This window comes from Meles meles, chromosome 19 (genome assembly GCF_922984935.1).
Source record: "Meles meles chromosome 19, mMelMel3.1 paternal haplotype, whole genome shotgun sequence".
In the NCBI taxonomy this organism is placed as follows: Eukaryota; Metazoa; Chordata; class Mammalia; order Carnivora; family Mustelidae; genus Meles; species Meles meles.
In genome coordinates this window covers 16,902,092-16,923,085 of record NC_060084.1, presented here as the reverse complement: position 1 = coordinate 16,923,085, position 20,994 = coordinate 16,902,092, and the positions used below count along the sequence as shown (strand labels likewise).

Genomic DNA, 20,994 nt, shown 5'->3' with positions numbered 1-20,994 from the left:
TCATCCGGATGTGTCTGTCCAGATGCCGTTCGTAACAAGGACGTACAAGGAAAATGACAGCCCACAGAGCCACCCTGCTCTTCTCTTAACTGTGCTTCTCTAGTGGCACAGCATGTTTGATCTCTCAGCAGCATGTATTAGGAGCCGAGACATGTAACACTTATTAGGTTGCTGAGAGGATCAGTTAGGTCAGTGGGTCAAAAATTATAAAATGTGAAAATAACTTCAATTCACGTTAAGCTCAGTGAGACAGCAGTTTAAAGCGGGGGGGGCTCAGAAGTGAAGATGCTTTTGTAGGATAACAATTTATGGAAAATACAATATGCTAACCATTACTAATAACAAAGAAACCTCAACATGTACCGTATTTGTCAGGTGAATTAAGACATTACATTTTAAAATCAAACTTGGCAAAACCCAGAAGAAAATGTATTTATGTCTCTTATTTCTCGTAATGACAAGACAACTCAGCTGAAAACAATCATTATGTAGGGTAACATTTAAAATATTTAAAAAGCATTAAAGAATGAACAAGAAAGCACAGATGTGCCCAAACCAACATCTTAAGAAAAAGATAGGATCCTGAAAGGTAAGCTGATCGTAAGAACCTTCATTTTCCCTGAAGGCGTTTGATGAAATTACACTATGAGTTTCTAGGCTTCGAAGGGTGAGTTGCAGAGATAAAGGCCCAAACCCAACTTGAAGTGGGGAGTGTAATAGAAGACCTCCAACTTTAAGCTTAGACCCCAGATAAATACACCTTTGCAGGGGCACCTGGTTTGGTCAGTTGTTAAGTGTCTGCCTTTGGCTCAGGTCGTGATCCCAGGGTCGTGGGATCGAGCCCCACATTGGGCTCCCTGCTCAGGGGGAAGTCTGCTTCTCCCTTTCCTACTCTCCCTCCTTGTGTTCCCTCTCTCACTGTGTCTTTCTCTGTCAAGTAAATAAATAAAAATCTATTAAAAAAAAATACACCTTCAGGTAGATCAGAGGAGAGGGCATTGTCTTGGCACTAAGCAGAGGAAGCAGGAAGGAAAGAAAACCTGGCTCTGAGATGTAATCACTGAATGGACTACATCTTCTGAAAATTTACATTTTTGGAATCTAGGAAATTTCAAGCAGGGAATTAGAGTTTAAAATTTCTTCTTTTCCTTTTCTTTCTCCTTTCTTCTTCTTCTTTTCCTCCTCCTCCTCCTCCTCCTCCTCCTCCTTCTTCTTCTTCTTTAAGAGTGTGTGGGAGTTAGGCAGTTTGGTGGCAGAGGGAGAAGGAGAGAGAATCTTAAGCAGGCTCCATGTCCAGAATGGAGTCCGCCATAGGGCTTGATCTCCTGACCCTGAGATCTTGACCTGAGCCAAAATCAAGAGTCATATGCCTAACCAACTGAGCCACCCAGAAGCCAGAGAGGTTAAAATTTCTGTAGTGGTAATATATGTGGGTATGTTGTAGAAACAAAAGGGTATCTCCTATGGAGGAGGGCACCTTCATCCTAGACCCCAAACCCCCCCCCAATAATTTCCTTTAATTTTTTAATTTTTTAGTAATAAAACATTTTTATCATGGTAATATATATAACATAAAATTTACTCTTTTAACCATATATATCAACAATGTTGTGTCATAACTATTTGTTTCCAAAATTTTTTAAAGATTCATTTATTTTTCATTTATTTGAGGGAAAGAGAGAATGAGAGTGAGCCATGCACATGCATGAGCGGGTGGAGGGGCAGAGAGAGAAGGAGAGAGAAAATCCAAAACAGACTCCCTGCTGAGTGCAGAGCCCAGTACGGGGCTTGAACCCCTGACCCCAAGATCATGACCTGAGCAGAAGCAAAGAGTTGGTCGCTTAACTGACTGAGCCACCGAAGTACCCCTCCAAAACGTTTTCATTACCCCAAACAGAAGTCTATAACCGTTAAGCAATAACTCCCCATTCACTCCTCTCATAATAATTATTTTACATTTCATTATGAACAATAATCAATACATAGTCACAAAATACCCAAGCACAAGGAAACAAGATCCCAGAAGGTTTTATTTTATTTATTTAAAAATTTCATTTATTTGAGAGAATGAGAGAGAGAGAATAAGTGGGGGTTGGCAGAGGGCAGAGGGAGAGGGAGAAGCAGACTTCCCACCGAGCAGGGAAGCTGACTTGGGGCTTGTTGACCCAACAACTGAGCTGAAGGCAGATGCTTAAATGGCTGCGCTACCCAGGCATCCCAGATCCCAGGAGATTTTAGATATTAAAATTGTCACACACGAATTATGAAGTAACCATGTTTAGGATAGTAAAAGAAATGCAAGACAAACTTGAAAATATCTTCAGGGATAGGAAACAATCAAAACTGATACAGCAGATTTGGAAAAAAAAACAAATAGAATGTCTGAAAATAAAAAGATAGAATGAGTAAAATAAAAAACTCAGTGGATGGATTTTATAACAGACACACCTGAAGAGAGAATTAATGAACCAGAAAGTAGAAAGGAAAAAATTAGACTGGGTGTAACACAGAGAGACGATATTTAGTCTCTGATGGAGAAGTCAAAAAGGAAAGATTAATGGATTTGGTCTCTTAAAAGTTTAAAACTCATTTATGTCAAAAACAGTCTTATTAAAATGCAAAATATAATACAGAAAAATTGACAACAAAAAGGACAAGCGTCATTCTGTAAAGACAGAAAGTAGATTTGAGGTCATCTAGAACTGGTGAGTCTGGGTAGAGAAAGAAAATGACTGCTAACGGGTAGGAGGTTTCTTTTCGCAGTAATACAGATGTCCTAGAATTAAATAGTGATGTTGGTTGCACAACTACATGAATATAGTGAAGACTACTGAATTGCACACATTAAAATGGTGAATTTGGGGCACCTGAGTGGCTCAGGGGGTTAAAGCCTCTGTCTTCGGCTCAGGTCATGATCCCAGGATCCTGGGATCGAGCCCGGCATCGGGCTCTCTCCTCAGCAGGGAGCCTGCTTCCTCCTCGCTCTGCCTGCCTCTCTGCCTACTTGTGATCTCTCTCTCTGTCAAATAAATAAATGAAATCTAAAAAATAAATAAATAAAATGGTGAATTTTATGGCATGGGAATTCTGTCTCAGTAAGCCTGTTTCTTACAGAAGGGACAAGCAAACAGTTAATGCCTTCGCTACATAAAGAGCTCATAGAGATTGATAAAAATATCCAGTACATAAATGGATAAAAATAAATATGCGATTCATGGTAAAGGAATAAAAGTAATATAATTTTGGTAAAATATTTAACTTTTCTAATAAGCAAAGAAAGGTAGATTAAAATAATTAAATGTAACTTTGTGACATTTCAAAAAACACAGTTTTTTTTTTTTTAAAGATTTTATTTATTTATTTGACAGAGAGAGAGATCACAAGTAGGCAGAGAGGCAGGCAGAGAGAGGAGGAAGCAGTCTCCCTGCAGAGCAGAGAGCCCGATGCGGGGCTCGATCCCAGGACCCTGAGATCATGACCTGAGCTGAAGGCAGCGGCTTAATCCACTGAGCCACCCAGGCGCCCCCACAGTTTTGTTTTTTAACTGAGGCTACCCAGTGCTCACCGAGGCACCCTTGATCGCTCTTGGTAGGAAAACTAATGGGGACATTTTTGCAATATCGCTTTGAAATGTTTATGCCTTTGGAGTCAGTTATTTCTGTTTGGGGAATCTACCCTAAGACATAAGTAGGAGGTGGGTGCCTAGTGTAGTTCCGACAAAAACTTCTCTGGAACTTTTTCCACACTGAATAATTACGCTCTTAGTTCTTGGGCCCAGACGTAGCTCATAGTTGCAGAACCTAGTGCCTTCTGCTGCACAGCTTTCCTGCTCCTTCAGCAAGCCCTACCCTGCCCTACACCCTTTTTTGACTCCTCCCTCCTCAAGCTCTCATTATCCCCAACTCGCACTGTCAACCACACTTTTTTTTTTTTTTTTTTTGAGATTAAGAGAGAGCACGAGTAGGGGAAGGGGCAGAAACAGGCTCTCTGCTGAGCAGGGTGCCAGATGCAGGGCTGGATCCTAGGACTAATCTGAGCTGAAGACAGACAGACAGTGACTGAACCACCCAGGCACCCCACAACTGCACTGTCTTATAATCATTGGCTGATTTGTCTCTTTCTCTAGACAGGCACTGTCCTATTATATTTGTATCACTTAGTAACAGTATCTGGCACATAGTACATACTCTATTAATAGGTGAATGCATGAAAGAATTTTTTCCATTGCCTTTATTTAAAGATTTTTTCCAAACATGGTTTATGCCATAGCTGCAGAGTACTTCTATATATTCTTACATAACTGATTTAGGTTTGGGGGGTTTTTTGTTTTTTGTTTTGTTTTTTTTTTTGTTTTTTTTTAAGATTTTATTTATTTACTTGACAGAGAGAAATCACAAGTAGACAGAGAGGCAGGCAGAGAGAGAGAGAGAGAGAGAGAGAGAGAGGGAAGCAGGCTCATGCTGAGCAGAGAGCCCGATGAGGGACTCGATCCCAGGACCCTGAGATCATGACCTGAGCCCAAGGCAGCAGCTTAACCCACTGAGCCACCCAGGCGCCCGGTTTTTTGTTTTTTTTAAAATAAATTTTATTTATTTATTTGGCAGAAAGAGAGAGCACAAGCAGGCAGAGTAGCAAGTAGAGGGAGAAGGAGAAGTAGATTCCCCGCTGAGCAAGGAGCCCAACGTGGGGCTCGATCACAGGACTCCAGGATCATGACCTAAGCCGATAGCAGTGGCTTAATCAACTGAGCCACCCAGGTGCCCCTCCCCACTTTTTTTTTGTTTAATATTTTATTTATTTATTTGACAGAGAGAGAGAGGTCACAAGTAGGCAGAGAGGCAGGCAGAGAGAGAGGGAGAAACAGGCTCCCCACTGAGCAGAGAGCCTGATGTGGGGCTCGATCCCAGGACCCAGAGACCATGACCCGAGCCGAAGACAGAGGCTTAAACCACTGAGCCACCCAGGCGCCCCCCCACCTTTTTTTTTTTTAAGTTTTTTTTTTGTTGTTGTTCTTTGTTTTTTTGTTTTTTGAGTAATCCCTATACCCATGTGGGGCTTGAACTCAACGACGCTGAGATCAAGAGTCTGTCCTCCACTGGCCTAGCCAGCCCGATGCCTCCCTATCTCGGTGTTTTTAACTGAAGTAAAATTTGAAAGAAATCCTTTTTCTATCATCCTTATGCTATTACTTATAATATTACTATTGAAGTGTTCAGTGTTACTGTTGGACCACTTCAAGTTACCTAGTGTAAAAGCGATGTCATCTGGGATGATAAACTCCCCCATCCTCCCTTTCTTAAAAAAATATTTATTTCAGAGAGAGAGAGTGCACAAGTGGGAGGGAGACAGGCCGAGGCAGAGGAAGAGGCGGACTCCAACTCGATCCCAGGACTCTGGGATCATGACCTGATCTGAAAGCAGACACTTAACTGACTGAGCCACCCAGGGGCCCCTCCATCCTCCCTTTAAAAAGAAAGCTGTTAAAATGAAGTTGTCCACAATAAAAACTGTGTGTGGGGGAGAGAGAGAGAGAGAGAGAGAGTTTGTGTGTGTGTGTGTGTGAGACTTAGGAAATGGTGTATGAATGAGAGGGCATGAAAATGTTTGTGTTGATTTCAGGTGACTTAAAAAAAAACAAAACTGCTTACCTGGGATATAATTCGTATACCATACAGTATGCCCTTTTTTTTTTTTAAAAGATTTTATTTATTTATTTGACAGAGAGAGATCATAAGTAGGCAGAGAGGCAGACAGAGAGTGAGAGGGAAGCAGGCTCCCCGCTGAGCAGAGAGCCCGATGTGGGACTCAATCCCAGAACCCTGAGATCATGACCTGAGCTGAAGGCAGCAGCTTAAACCACTGAGCCACCCAGGCGCCCCAGTATGCCCTTTTTAAGTGTAAAATACAGTAGCTGTTGGTATATTCACAGAGTTGTGCATCTATCACCGCAATTAATTTTACAACATCTTTATTATCTTAAAGAGAGATTCTCTCCCCGTAAGTCCTCAATGCTCCCATACCTCCCAAAGGTGATTTTTATTTTACTTTCTTCTTTTGTTTTTCTCTAGTATTTGAATCTTTCAGTGTGACCATGTATTATTTATGCCACCAGGGGAATAAAAAACGTTCTTCTGATTGTGCAAGCAAATTTTTTAAAGATTTCTCCTTTCCCCTTTATTGGTGCCCTACTTAGCACGGGGATTTTAACCTGGGGGCTGTGTGGACTCCTAGAAGGCCCATGTCTAGGTTTATAGGCGGAGTGTTTGTGTGTGTATGTGCCTTTATCAGGGGAGAATGGGTTCTTTGGGTAAAATTTATAGTAGCTTTGCCTGGTTTCCATATGAAACTACAGTTTAAGCCCTGCATGTCACGGTTACTGACTTGACAACAGACACCTTCTAGCAAGTCCCAGCCTGGAGTGCCTATCACAGAGACTCTCCTAATCCTCTCATCAGGGCTTGTGCTAGGCTTAATGCAGGAAAAAAGGAGCAATTTCATTAGCGTTTGTGTTTCGCCTGTGTCACTGCTTGGTGCCCAAAGCACAGAGCAAGTCTCCTAGCCCTGAGACACTGGAGAACGGGAAAGATCAGCCCTGTCTTGTTGGAGCTGCAGGTCAGGTGACAACTCCCCGGGGAGGCTTTGGCTCCCTCAGACGAAGGAGAACCTGACGCATCAGTCTGCTTTGCTGATTCTGCAGCTTCTCTTCGCGTATGCTTGGGGTGAAATGCCAGTAGAAAACTTTGGCAGAAATGAGTCTGCAGTTTAGTTTTTACTCCTCCCACCAGGACCACCCATCTTGGGGTTCTTAGGAGATGTAAAGAGTTTTATTTTCTTATCAAGAGTCAGCTAAAAGAGAACTACTCACTAGGTTATGGGAAATCGGAAGGCCCTTTTTTCTTTTTTACCAGTAAATGTTTGATACCATAAAGAGAACATTGCGACACCTGGGTGGCTCAGTCAGTTAAACATCTGCCTTCAGCTCAGGTCATGATCCCCGGGTCCTGGGATCGAGTCCCAAGTCGGGGGGGGGGGGGGGGGCTCCCTGCTCAGCAGGGAGCCTGCTTCTCCTTCTGCCTCTGCCTGCTGCTCTCCTCCCCCGCACCGTGCCTGTGCTCTTGTTCTCTCTTGCACTGTCCCGTGCTCTCTCTTTCAAATAAAAATCTTAAAAAAAAAAAAAAAAAAAAGAGAATGTTAATGTCCTTTTTTACTCTTGGAAAGCTACATAAAGAGAATTAAATGAATGACATCCTGCTTCTTTAGTTCTCACCCCGGAACCGCTGAAATGTGGGTTTCTTGGAATGCGTAGGGCAGTGATTACCCCGAAAGCAGAGGTAATTGCTGTTTTCCTGTCCTTCCTTCCTCACTTCTGCCTTCAGCCAGTATTTAGGCAGCTTTGTTCGTGTTTCTGCACATAGAACAGAACCCTTTATCTGATATGTCGTTTGCAAATATCTTCTCCCATTCTGTCAGTTGTCTTTTGGTTTTGTTAACTGTTTCCTTTGCTGTGCAAAAGCTTTTGATCTTGATGAAATCCCAATAGTTCATTTTTGCCCTTGCTTCCCTTGCCTTTGCCGTTGTTCCTAGGAAGATGTTGCTACGGCTGAGGTCGAAGAGGTTGCTGCCTGCATTCTCCTCAAGGATTTTGATGGATTCCTTTCTCACATTGAGGTCCTTCATCCATTTGGAGTCTATTTTCGTGTGTGGTGTAAGGAAGTGGTCCAATTTCATTTTTCTGCATGTGGCTGTCCAATTTTCCCAGCACCATTTATTGAAGAGGCTGTCTTTTTTCCATTGGACATTCTTTCCTGCTTTGTCGAAGATTAGTTGACCATAGAGTTGAGGGTCGATTTCTGGGCTCTCTATTCTGTTCCACTGATCTATGTGTCTGTTTTTGTGCCAGTACCATGCTGTCTTGATGATGACAGCTTTGTAATAGAGCTTGAAGTCTGGAATTGTGATGCCACCAACTTTGGCTTTGTTCTTCAATATTCCTTTGGCTATTCGAGGTCTTTTCTGGTTCCATATAAATTTTAGGATTATTTGTTCCATTTCTTTGAAAAAAATGGATGGTATTTTGATAGGGATTGCATTAAATGTGTAGATTGCTTTAGGTAGCATAGACATTTTCACAATATTTATTCTTCCAATCCAGGAGCATGGAACATTTTTCCATTTTTTTGTGTTTTCCTCAATTTCTTTCATGAGTACTTTATAATTTTCTGTGTATAGATTCTTAGTCTCTTTGGTTAGGTTTATTCCTAGGTATCTTATAGTTTTGGGTACAATTGTAAATGGGATTGACTCCTTAATTTCTCTTTCTTCAGTCTTGTTGTTGGTGTACAGAAATGCAACTGATTTCTGTGCATTGATTTTATATCCTGACACTTTACTGAATTCCTGTACAAGTTCTAGCAGTTTTGGAGTGGAGTCTTTTGGGTTTTCCACATATAGTATCATATCATCTGCGAAGAGTGATAGTTTGACTTCTTCTTTACCAATTTGGATGCCTTTAATTTCTTTTTGTTGTCTGATTGCTGAGGCTAGGACTTCTAGTACTATGTTGAATAGCAGTGGTGATAATGGACATCCCTGCCGTGTTCCTGACCTTAACGGAAAAGCTTTCAGTTTTTCTCCATTGAGAATGATATTTGCGGTGGGTTTTTCATAGATGGCTTTGATAATGTTGAGGTATGTGCCCTCTATCCCTACACTTTGAAGAGTTTTGATCAGGAAGGGATGCTGTACTTTGAAAAAAAATGAAAAAAAAAAAAAAGTGTTCAGAGAGAATACTTTGATCCTTTCCAATTTCTCGGATAAAGATACCAGTTCCAGTGACTTTTGTCAGCTACAGTTAAGAAGTGTGTATGTAGGGGCGCCTGGGTGCCTCAGTTGGTTAAGCCTCTGCCTTTGGCTCAGGTCATGATCTCAGGGTCCTGGGATCGAGCCCCGCATAGGGCTCTCTGCTCAGCAGCGAGTCTGCTTCCCCCTCTCTTTCTGCCTGACTCTCTGCCTACTTGTGATCTCTGTCTGTCAAATAAATAAATAAAATCTTTAAAAAAAAAAAAAAAAAAAAAAAGAACAGAACCCATGATGGTGGCGGCTTCTGGAGGCTCCGTTTTCCTCCGCTCTCTTCCTTACCCCTTCCTATCGCCTGCAGGAGTTTGATAGAGGCAGCTTGGACAAGGTGGACTCTAAGCTTTTGAGGGATATTTTGGATTTTGCGCATTTGGGGAGGGTAGAATAAGAGATCTAGGGGGCTTGCAGTATCGAGTAGAATGGAGGTGTTTGAGGATCACTGGTTAAAAACTGGAACTCCTGAAAATCCAAGTTCTCAATTTCCTTTTGTACAGCTCCTCAGTTACCACTAATGTCGGCAGCATCTCGAGTTAGAATCATTTGTGAATTTCATTAACATCACTCACCTCCCTTTGTGACAGACTAAATAAAGATACTGAGTAGGAATGAAGCAGTCCCTATGAAGCCCCACTAGACTCACTAGAGTCTAGAGAATTCTGGCCTTTCTCTTATGGAATGCAGAGTGCCTCTCCTTCCTCTGACCTTGGAGTTCAGTAATAAATATATTTTATGGAGTAAGGCCGAGACCATATACTTGAAAATGTGAGGTCCGCTATCTTTGGGGTTAGGATTTGCAAAGCTAGTATTATTCCAGCAGTTACTTTCTCCCAGGCACTGTTGCTGGGGGGCCCGTGGCATAGCTGCGTGTAGGTTTGCACTTCTGCTCAGCCATGTGCCAAATATTGTGGGTCATATTTTTCACCCATCTGTTCCTTAGCTTCTCCTTTCATAAAATTAGGGCTAATAATAATACCTACTTGAAAGGACTCTTGGGAGCATTAAATGGATGAATGCATTAAAATTGCTTGGAACAGTCTGGCATGTTATAAACAGTAAATATTCGGAATGTTACTACCATCTTCGCTATTAGGTATTTGTTTATTGTAATAACAATTTGTGATCCACCTGGTTTCCAGCAAGTATAGTTAACTATGAGCAAATAGAGATGCACTCCTTTTAACATAGCCCCTCAAAAGCAGGAAATAGAGAACAATTTAAGCAAAACACATTGGCATTATTTTAGTATTTGAATTTATTATTTAAAGGTTTATTGATTTATTAGAGCAAGCAAGAGCATGGGGGGGTAGAGGGAGAGAGAGTCTTAAGCAGACTCTATGCTGAGCCTGACATGGGGCTCGATCTCACGGCCCTGAGATCACGACCTGAGTGGGATGATTAACTGGCTACGCCACCCAGGCACACTTCGAATGTATTATTTAGATCCTGACTTAAAGAGATAAACCCTAGGTATGGCTCTCCCAGATCTTTAGCTCTTAACTGTGACAGTTTATTAGTCTAACCCTGTTTTTTCTTCAGGCCTGGATAACACTCACTCATATTGAATCTTTATAAATTTGTTGGGGCTTGTCCACACTTAGCACTACAGCTTTGGAGCTGTAGAGAAACTTAACATCAAATTGGCATCTAGACATTGCCATTTACTGTAATTACAAAGACAGACCAGCCATCCAGTTGAATTCCCCACACTTCCTTGATTTAATAACCAACTTCCCCAGTTTGTGCAACTTCCTGGATTCTTGGAGCTGAAATTATTGTTGGCTTTCATCATAATGAAAGGTCTCAAGTGTAACAACTGAAGTACCCTGCTAAGGAAGGGTATTTTCCTTCTCTTCAGGTTTTAGCCTTTCGTATCTTTGTGTCATCAAGCTGCAAGAGAGGACAGGTACAGATCAGTGATGATTTTTTTGTAATCAAAGGAGAAGTCTCCTGTGCCTGACCTCTTCTCTTACGCATCAGTGTTCTTTCACTGTGCTTCCTCTGTACCTTAATATGCTTTTTATCTTCTTTCTAGTTTTTAAAATAAACTTACTTTCATTAATTACTTTGAACATAGTTTGTAATGAGTCAAAAAGCTTATCTCCTGCCCTGCTTCTTCCCCCTCACAGTTCCAGTCCCCAAAGATAACCATTCATTTCCCACCCCTTTTTAAATAGTTTCTTCTAGTGATTACCTTCCCATTTATAAATAAAATGTTCACACATTTTTCTTTTTTCTTTTTTCCTTTAAAGATTTCTTTTTAAGTAATCTCTACACCAACACGGGGCTCGAACCTACAACCCTGAGATCCAGAGTCACAAGCTCCTCTGATTGAGCCAGCCAGGCATCCCATATTTCTCTTGATTTAAAAAACTTTGGCATTATCTACTCATTTTCTGTATGTTAGATGAGGATTTAACACATGCACACATATACACACACATGCACACCTGTATCCTTGCCCTCCTGCCATTTCTGCATCGATTTTTGGCTACCTCATTAGGCTGTATTTACTGTTGACTATTTGGGTATTATTCATTGCTGAGCCTGGTTCAGTCTTCCTTATCCATTTGTTTAGTTTTCTATGTAATTATTGCTCACTTCTTCCAAATGATTTAACAGCCATATTGAATATGTGTCATTATGTTCCATCTTCGTTCTCTTTATGCAGATTCAGCCTTTGACACCTGTCCTGTTCTCTTTATTCTTGTCTTTGGGTTTATACCCTTTTTACTCCTCAGTTGTTACTTTCGTAGTTCAAGAGGAAGAAAATAGAAACATTTGTGGTCATTCTACAATACTTGATTGCAAATTCTTTTTACATTCTTGGCTCTAAAAGAGGATGATCTATTTTAAAAAGACCACGTCCCTTATCACAGACTTTTTTCAACTTACATTTTTAGAATTTATATTTGATAGATAATATATCACATGGTTCAAAGTTCAAAAGGTACAAAAAGATACAGAATAAACACTTTCTTCTCTCATATCTTTCCCCATTTCCCTCCCCAGAAATAACCAATATCATGAGTTTCTTGTGTATCCTTCCAGAAATATTTTATGACTGTGTTTTTCCCTTTTGTACAGCAATAGTTGAATTCTGTACACATTGTTTGTCACTTTGCTTTCTACCTAACAGTAGATCTTAGAATGTTTTCCATAACAGTTCTTAAGCTTTTTTATTTTTTTGAATTTTTTAAAAAGATTTTATTTATTTATTTGATAGACAGAGATCACAAGTAGGCAGAGAGGAAGGCAGAGAGAGAGGAAGGGAAGCAGGCTCCCGGCCAAACAGAGAGCCCAACGCAGGGCTCGATCCCAGGACGCTGGGACCATGACCTGAGCCAAAGGCAGAGGCTTCAACCTACTGAGCCACCCAGGCGCCCCGCTTTTTTATTTTTTAATGGATGCATTCTATCCCATTATTTGACTGGCTACAACTTAATCAGTCCTCTATTGATAAATACTTAATTTGTTTCCCATCTTTTCTTTACCAGTAGTACTACAGTGATGATTTTGTATGTGAATAATTTTCTGTTTGTGCTAATATAGCTGCGAGGACAAATTCCTAGAGTTTCTGGCTTAACATAGAACTTAGAATTTTAGCATAATATACTTTCTTAAACATGTTAGGTTTTGTGAAATGTGAAGTACTTGACCTTTTCCCATTCAGATAACAAATCCTTTTCTGTCTGTCCACCTTCCCCATACAGGGGCAACCAAAATAGATTTGAATACCAAAGGAAGGTGATACTTTGCTTGTGGCACTGGGTTTCCCTTTGTATTTAAGATGAGCCATATTATTTTCTCCTTTTTTCTTCTATTCTAGAAGAATGGGTAGATATGAAATGGATAGATATGAAATGGATAGATATGAAAAAGCTTTTATAGTTTTTTAAATAATAACTTTTGGGGATATATTTCACATACCATCCAATTCACTCCTTTAAAGTGTACAATTCAGTGGTTTTAGTATGTTCACAGAGTGTGTACCCATTACCACAATCGACTTTGGAAGGTTTTTATTGCCCCGGAAAGAAACTCCATATCCATTAGCAGTCACTCCCTATTTCCTCCTACTTCCTGTAGCCCCGAGTAACCACTAAATCTACTTTCTGTCTATTCTGATTTGCCTATTCTGGGCATTTCATGTAAATGGAATCATACAATATGTGGGGTTTTGTGTTTCTTACAGTTTTGTCAGCAGAAATACCTGAGAAGTTTGAGGGAGTAGGTGGTTTTCCAGGTTGATGTGGGTATTTTGGGAGGCTGGTTGTTATGTGCCCAGGAGAATAAGGCGGGTTAGTTTTAAAGTAGAGATTGGCTTAGCAGGTTCTTGGGATAGGGCCAGTCAGCAAAGACTTAAACTAGCAAAGAGTTATCTTTCCTGCAATGCAAGACCGTTATGTAAGGTAAGACTACACCTAGGCTCCTTTTACTGCTGAAGGTCTGCAGAATCACTGAACACCTTGCTGAGGAATCATCTTGAAGTCTACACTGTTGGGATTAGAATACATTTCCAGCTTTGCGAAGAAAGTCTTTTGGGGAGACAAATGGTTGTTTTACGAAGTTGTCAGTCTCTATTTTGATGCATAATGTGATTTTATTAATATTTTTTCACTTGAGTTAATTTGCCTATATCCTGTGCTGTGCCTGAAAATCCAGATCAGAATGTTTTCATGAACCTTGGTCGTTTTAGGTTCACCTTTACTTTCTGTGTAACTTATCTGTTATGCCACATCTTGAAATACGTAGTCATTTTTCCTGTGATCAGAGCAGGAACAGGTATTTCTCACACAGTCATTTGGTTCTTTTTGCCAGAGGGATTGATGTGTAATGTTTCCTTGAAGCTTGTGCTGACCCAGAAATTACCGCACTTTTAAATCACAAAGGAATTATCAAGTGCGAGGGACCAAGGGTCATGTGAAGGTTATGGCCATGCTTCCTCATTGTCAAAATTCATTTTCAAATAAGAAGCAAAAACAGCCGCACAAAATTTCATCTCTTTAATTGTTACACAGTCTTAACCATCGTATGAGATTCTCTTTGCTGCTTTGGTGTAAGAGGAAGGCGGGAGCTGCCCTTGTCCTCTAGGGATTTATAAACTCCTAGGTAGCAGCTGTATCCTAGAAGGTAAAACTCAAATAGTGAGAGGGCCATTTGGCAGCAGTTTGGGGAAAAGGCCATCAAGAAGATAAACAATTGCTAACAGGGGACTGTGGGAAGCAAGGAAACTGGGCTTTGCTATTGGCAACCTTTTAATGCAGGAGTGGAAGAATTTAAAGCTCCTTAGTGGAATCAAAAGTTTGGCATTATAGGAAAAGTACGTAAGAGAGTAAAAATTTCAAAAAATTTTTTTAATCTGACGAAGAATGTGTTAGGATTCCTTTGGATGAAAAAAAATCAGACTGGCATACACATAAAAGGGTATTTTTTTGATTTATGTATGCAGAGAGTTTAGTGGGTGGAAATACAGTTGGATCCAGAGGTTCAAAGCGTGACATCAGCTTTTTTCCTTCCCTCTCTTGGCTTGACCCTCTTCTGTGTCGACTTTATTTTCGGATGGGTTTTCTCCCCATAGTGGCGACAGGCAGCTCCAGACTAATAATTTCAACAGGGGAGTGGGGAAAAAGAGCTTATCTTTCCCAGTAGTTCCAATGTGAGCTCCAGAATTGAGTCTCATTGCCCAATTCTGAGCCCCTCATTGTGTGGGCATGGGATGGAATGTCCTAACTGGCCAGGCTAGGATATGAGTTTACACATGGAGGGGGAAAAGCTGGTAGTTAGCTCCACTCACACCACAGAGACTAAGGATAGGAAAGAGAGATTTCCCAAAGGACCACCAGGTTTTGCTAGCAGAAGACAGAGTAGATGCTGTGTGCAACCAAAATGTATGTCTGCCACAGAAACGAAATCAAGAGCTCATTTGGTTTTGACGTATATAGCAGGATATGTTGTGAGAAGTAAATAACTATTTTCTGCTAAAGATTAATGAGAGAAAATAGGCATAAATGACAGTAGGAGGGACTTAGAAATAAATGTTTTTCAGAAAAGCTAGATATAGATCAAAGTTTTATAAACCAAATCCCATTTTCCCACCAATCTCCATTATAAAATCACAGCTATATTCCTAAAAGCAAACAAATCTGCCAGATTTCTGACTTGGGAACTTCTGATGAAAACTAGTTCTGATTGCCATAGATCTCTGATATACACCAGGCCTTGCAGTTGTCAGTGATACGATGGCTGCCAGAACGCCAGTTACTAACTACTGATTCACTTTTGCTTTGCGCTTTTTGGAAGATTTGGAAGCTATTTCCTTTCTCTCCCTCAGTAAACAATTTATCTTTCTGTTAGCCACAGACATTCTTTCCATGCCAAAATATCTTTAACTCCACCTTGGACCTCCAAGAACTTCCCCATCATTTTGCATAATGGAGCTAACTACAAGTGCACGGTCACGTTGTGCCAACAGGGAAACTGTCTAATTCAGGTTCTGCCATAGTCTGAAACTTCCTTAAGAGGAGAGCTTCTGCTTGTATAAAATTGGAGGCCACATAAAGGAAGATGTGGCTTAGGACCACAGAGAGGGACTTTCCAGGCTTTTTGGAAGCAATGAAAAGATAGGGGTGGGGAAGGTAAAAAAGAGGCAGACAGGTGGAGCCCTCACCAGGTGTACTGCCTTTGTGCCTATCTGATTCATAAGACAATGGAATCACAACCTATAACAGAGAAAATAGGGGCGCCTGGGTGGCTCAGTTGGTTAAACATCCGACTCTTGTTATCAGCACAGATCATGATCCCGGGGTCCTGAGATCCAGGCCAGCGTCCATCTGGCTCTGTGCTCAGTAGGGAGTCTGCTTCAGGATTCTCTCTCTCCCTCTGCCCCTCTTCTCTCTCTCTTACTCTCTCTCTCAAATAAATAAATCTTAAAAAAAAAATTAGTATGTAGACTTCACCTGCATGAGTCAAGTTAAAGTGGGAGATTGGGGAGCCTGGGTGGCTCAGTGGGTTAAAGCCTCTGCCTTCGGCTCAGGTCATGATCTCAGGGTCCTGGGATCGAACCCCGCATCGGGCTCTCTGCTGGGCAGGGAGACTGCTTCCCTTACTCTCTCTGCCTGCCTCTCTGCCTGCTTGTGATCTCTCTCTCTCTCTGTGTCAAATAAATAAATATAATCTTAAAAAAAATAAAACGGGAGATTGGTAAACTCAGATGAAAAATGATAAAGGATTTTTTAAAATTTAATTTTATTTTTTCAGTGTTCCAAGATTCATTGTTAATGCACCACATCCAGTGCTTCATGCAATACATGCCCTCCTTAATGCCCACCACCAGGCTCACCTATCCCCTCACCCCTCTTCTCTTAAGCACTTCTATTACTCCTTCCCTGTCTTCTCTTGCTTAATTCCTGAGATTTATATCAGGACTGTATCTTTGAGCCTTTTTATGAATTCATTGAACAAGTACATACTGAGTAGAACAGTAGGTACTGAGCACCTGCTGTGTGCTGGCACTCTTCTAGACATTGAGGCTACAGCAGAGAAAAACAACAACAAAAGATCCGTAACTTTGTAAAGTTTACATTCTAAGGAGGAGAGCAGTCAATAAATAAACACATACTGTTATATACCATACCAGGTAATAACACGTGCTTAGAAGAAAAGTGAAGCAAGGTGAAGGGGATTTTAAAGACTGGTAGGGGCAGGAGGCTGCTGTGTTCTATGTTCTATATGATAAGTGTGATACTTGAATGGAGACATGATGGGGTTCGGGGAGCAAGCCCATAAGCCCACCTGGAGGAGGAGCAGCCTAGGCAGAGGGGATGCCAGGGAAGACCATGGGCCCAAAGCAGCTTGGTCTACTCCAAGAACAGTGAGGAGACCAGAATTGCTGAGGACGGTGAGCAAGGGAGAATGTATGGTAAAAGATGAGGTCAGAGAGTGAACAAAGGCAGGTGGCGGTGGGGGGTTGCTCATATTCAGGGTAGAAGGGAAACCACTGAGGGCTTTGCGCACAAGAATGCTGGGGCCTGACTTGTTTTAACCAGATGGTTCCAGCTGCAATGAGGGTATAGAGTAAAACACAGAGACTCTTGGGGAAGAAATGAAAAGCAGCAGGCCACAAATAATGGACCAGAGTAGTTGAGGTAGAGGTGGTAAAAGGAAGCATTTTCCCCCTGCATATATTTTGAAACCTCTATTTCCTCCCCTTGTTTGTTTTTCTTTTCTTCTTCCTTACTATTCTTTAGAAGTGTGTAATGTGTTCCACCCAAGTAACAGAACTTGTATTAGTATAGTTTTGAGACCAGGGTCTTTATTTCTGATCCTGTCTTGGGTCTTATCTCCCCACCTCTCTCCACCCCACCTCTCTCCACCCCTGTAAAGTTTCCTCAGTATGGGGCGGGGCTCAGATCAGTACCTAACTTCGGAGGTACCGGCCTGATGGCAGAAGGGATCAGCAAGTACAGCAGTCCCCACTTATCTGCAGTTCTGCTTTCGATAGTTCCTAGTCTCAGTTACCTGAGGTCACCTGTGGTCTGGAAGCAGATAAGCCTCCTTCTGACTGACTTAGCACCAGAAGGTCGGTTGTAACCTAACACTCTTGTCACAATGCCTCCGTCATCCGCCTCAGTTCATCTCATCGTGGAGGCATTTTATTACCTCACGTCATCACAAATAGGGTGTGTAGAGTACAATAAGATACTTTGAGAGAGTGAGAGAGATCCCATTCACATACAGTTTTTCTATTTTGTTATTAGTTACTGTTGTTAATCTCTTACTGTGTCTCATTTATAAATTGAACTTGGTCATAGGTAGGTATGTATGGAAAGAAACAAAGAATATAGAGTATTTGGAGCTATCTGCAGTTTCAGGCATCCACTGGGAGTCTTGGAACGTATTCCCTGCAGATAAGGCAGGGGTCTACTACCGTCCTTGGAATATGGACTCAAGAGCAGGACCTTCCCCATTTCTTTTTTTTTTTTTTTTTTAAGATTTTATTTATTTATTTGATAGAGATTGCAACTAGTCAGAGACGCAGGCAGGGAGAGAGAGGAAGAAGCAGGCTCCCTGCTGAGCAGAGAGCCCAATGTGGGGCTTGATCCCAGGACCCTCGGATCATGACCTGAGCCGAAGGCAGAGGCTTTAACCCACTGAGCCACCCAGGCGCCCCAAGACCTTCCCCATTTCTAATCAGGGAACTCAGCCATAAGCATGGGTCTCCACCGATCATGCCCAATCTGAAGATATTTCCTCTGAAGATATTTCCTCGTGGAAATTACTCTCCTCGTTGACAGTTGTATGGAGACTACTCATATTGGAACAGAGAACTGCCACAGAGACAGGAAGTGCTGCCGTGCTTCGGCTGCTATGTTGGCAGGGATGATGGTAGTCAAAGAACCTTGGAGTCTCAGACTTGGAGGGCTCCCTAGAGGGTATTTAATCCAGTTTTCTCCTGCTGCTGCGTGAATTCCTGCCACAATATGTAATCATCTAGCCTCTGCTTTTAGACTCTAGAATCCATAAATCACAGAATCAGTGTTGGAAATGATCTTAGAGCTCATATAGGACTGAGACCAGAAAAATCCAGTAGTCTGAACTCCCAGACCGATGTTCTTCGCACTCACTGTGCAAATAAAGGGCAGCCCTTCCTGGTAGAATTGCAGGGATGGGTTTAAGTGTCTCCGTGTTCATCCCATCAGAGGCTGTCTGGGTTTATTTGCCTTCCAACTTTAAATCATAACGAATCCTTTCTTTTTATTTTTAATCCCAGGGGTTGCCTTGCTCTCAGATGTATACCCTGAGAAAATCTTGCTTGGCCTGTTGGCTCAGTATGACAGTGATAAAGACAAGCACACAGCGGAGACCAGAATGAAAGTTGGGGAAGTCCTGATGCGAATTGTCAGAGCCTTAGGTGAGTTTTCTATCATGTGGAAAAGGGAGGGGGCAGCGTGGCTTTTGAACCCAACTCTGTGTACCTTGGAGGTTTCTTATGCTTGCTTGGTGAGGATAGTTTCAGGGATGAGATGAACTACTTCCTGTTCAGGGATTTAGCAAATATCCACACGCCTATCCAGGCATTGGCAGCTGTAGTGCCCATTTTCCTACCACTGCTTGGTCTCCTCTCCTGAGCTATGTTGGGACCTGACTTTCATTGGAGCTGGAATGAGAAGTTTCACACTTGGTGAGCAGCAGTGAGCATAAAAAGAAGAGGAATGTCAGACAGGGAAGGAATAGTGCTAACTCTTGTTGAATGGCTACTGTGTGCTAGGTTGTCTGCATATAAAAATCCATCTAATGTTCCTATCAAACAGATCGTGTAGAGAGGATGTTTTTAGACCCATTTTATAGATGAGAAAATTATGTGCAGAGACCTTCAGCAGTTTGTCCGAGACTCATTCAGCTGCTAACTAAAGTGGTACCAAGATTCGAACCCACCAACTCAAAGGAAGTTGCTCCAGACTACATAAACTGAGAGTAGTAAGTAAGAGTATGAGCTCTTGAGTCAGTTCCGGGGTTCAAATCCCAAATGGCTGCTATTGGCCATGTGACCATGGGAACATTTTTTAAACTCTTGGTGCCTCGGTGTCCTAGGATAGAGTGTGAAGATATTAATAGCACTTCCCTCATATGGCTTTTTCTAAGGATTAAATAAGGTAATATTTAGAATAGTATTTGGCGCAGTGTATAGGCTCAGTAAATTTTTATTTTTTGCTAAGAAGAAAGATTGCTCTCTTATATTTTAATTTTTTAAAAGATTTTGAGAGAGTGTGAGCACACAAGCAGGAGGAGGAGCAGAGGAAGAGAGAGAAGCAGACACCCTACTGAGTGGGGAGCCCAGTGCATTCGAGGTTTGGTCCCAGTAACTTTACATGTCCCTATAATTAGCCCGATTTCCAAAAACAGTCTTCTGGCATTTCAAAGTGAACTCTATCAATTCTCAGAGTTCTAATGTTTCTGTAGCCTACATTTCCAAGCAGCCAGCCATAAGACATTGCCTTAACTTTAGCTGCTAATTTCTTTTTTTTTAATTATTATTTTTTTAATTTTTAAAATTTAATTTTTTTTTATTTTTTATAAACATATAATGTATTTTTAGCCCCAGGGGTACAGGTCTGTGAATCGCCAGGTTTACACACTTCACAGCACTCACCATAGCACATACCCTCCGCAATGCCCATAACCCCACCACCCTCTCCCGAATCCCCTCCCCCACAGCAACCCTCAGTTTGTTTTGTGAGATTAAGAGTCTCTTATGGTCTGTCTCCCTCCCGATCCCATCTTGTTTCATTTAGTCTTTTAACTGCTAATTTCTAATTCACATTACCAACGTGTCCAAGTGCATAGGTGAGGTGGCGTGTTGAAATCCTTTAAGTGCAAATTAAAGCCCGCTTTTACAACACAGCCAGTATACTTAGTTTACTAGTGATGTGGAAATCCTTGCAAACAGCCACTCTGTAAGACTTCCCCAAAAAGTACCCTAGTTTCACTGGGCCAAGCTTTGCTCTCTTCCCACCTCCAGCTCTTCTTGGCAATAGCAGGGAATCCCAAACAACGAGGCCCGCCTGGCACAGGACCCTGCTGCTTTCTCTTGGCCTCATGTCTGGTTTCCTAACCGTGCCTACTTTTCTTCTTACCACTAGGCAGTGGAGAAAAGCAGGAGCTTTTCTTCTTTCCATTTTTAAAAGCCAAGCTATCACATAGACAGAGCAAAGTATATACAGTACACTCATGTCAATATAGAAAACTTCTAGTAACCCATAAAATTTCCTTTTGTCCTTTCCTAGTCTATACCTGCCCCAGAGGTAAGCACTATTCTGACTTTTTACCACCATCAATTTCTTTAGATTATTCTTGAACCTCATTTTAATGGAATTAAATCTCCATATTTATGGTATGCTAAGGGATCTAGGCACTTGGGTAAATTCAGTTCAAGTCTGGAGGGTAAGAATACTTCCTAGGCATAATGTATACTGTATTTCCTGTTGTGTCACAGTAGGAGGCACATAATGTCTGCTTATCTCACTTTACTCATGTTGAGATTGATTAGTGGTGTTTCCAGTCAGGTATATGTTACAAACTTCCCCATCAACCTTCCTCCTTGTGGCTTTAAGTAACCATTGATAATTATAGCCTAAATCA

The 20,994-nt window shown here is 41.5% G+C and overlaps 1 protein-coding gene across 1 annotated transcript in view; it reads left to right on the top strand.

The window, feature by feature from the left end:
- TANGO6 (transport and golgi organization 6 homolog) overlaps nucleotides 1-20,994 on the top strand; it is a 180,663-nt gene that overhangs the window by 85,795 nt on the left and 73,874 nt on the right. Inside the window, exon 15 of the mRNA XM_045987224.1 lies at nucleotides 18,626-18,766. Within this exon, the coding sequence (XP_045843180.1) occupies nucleotides 18,626-18,766 (141 nt within the window). The remainder of the gene's footprint in view (nucleotides 1-18,625; nucleotides 18,767-20,994) is intronic.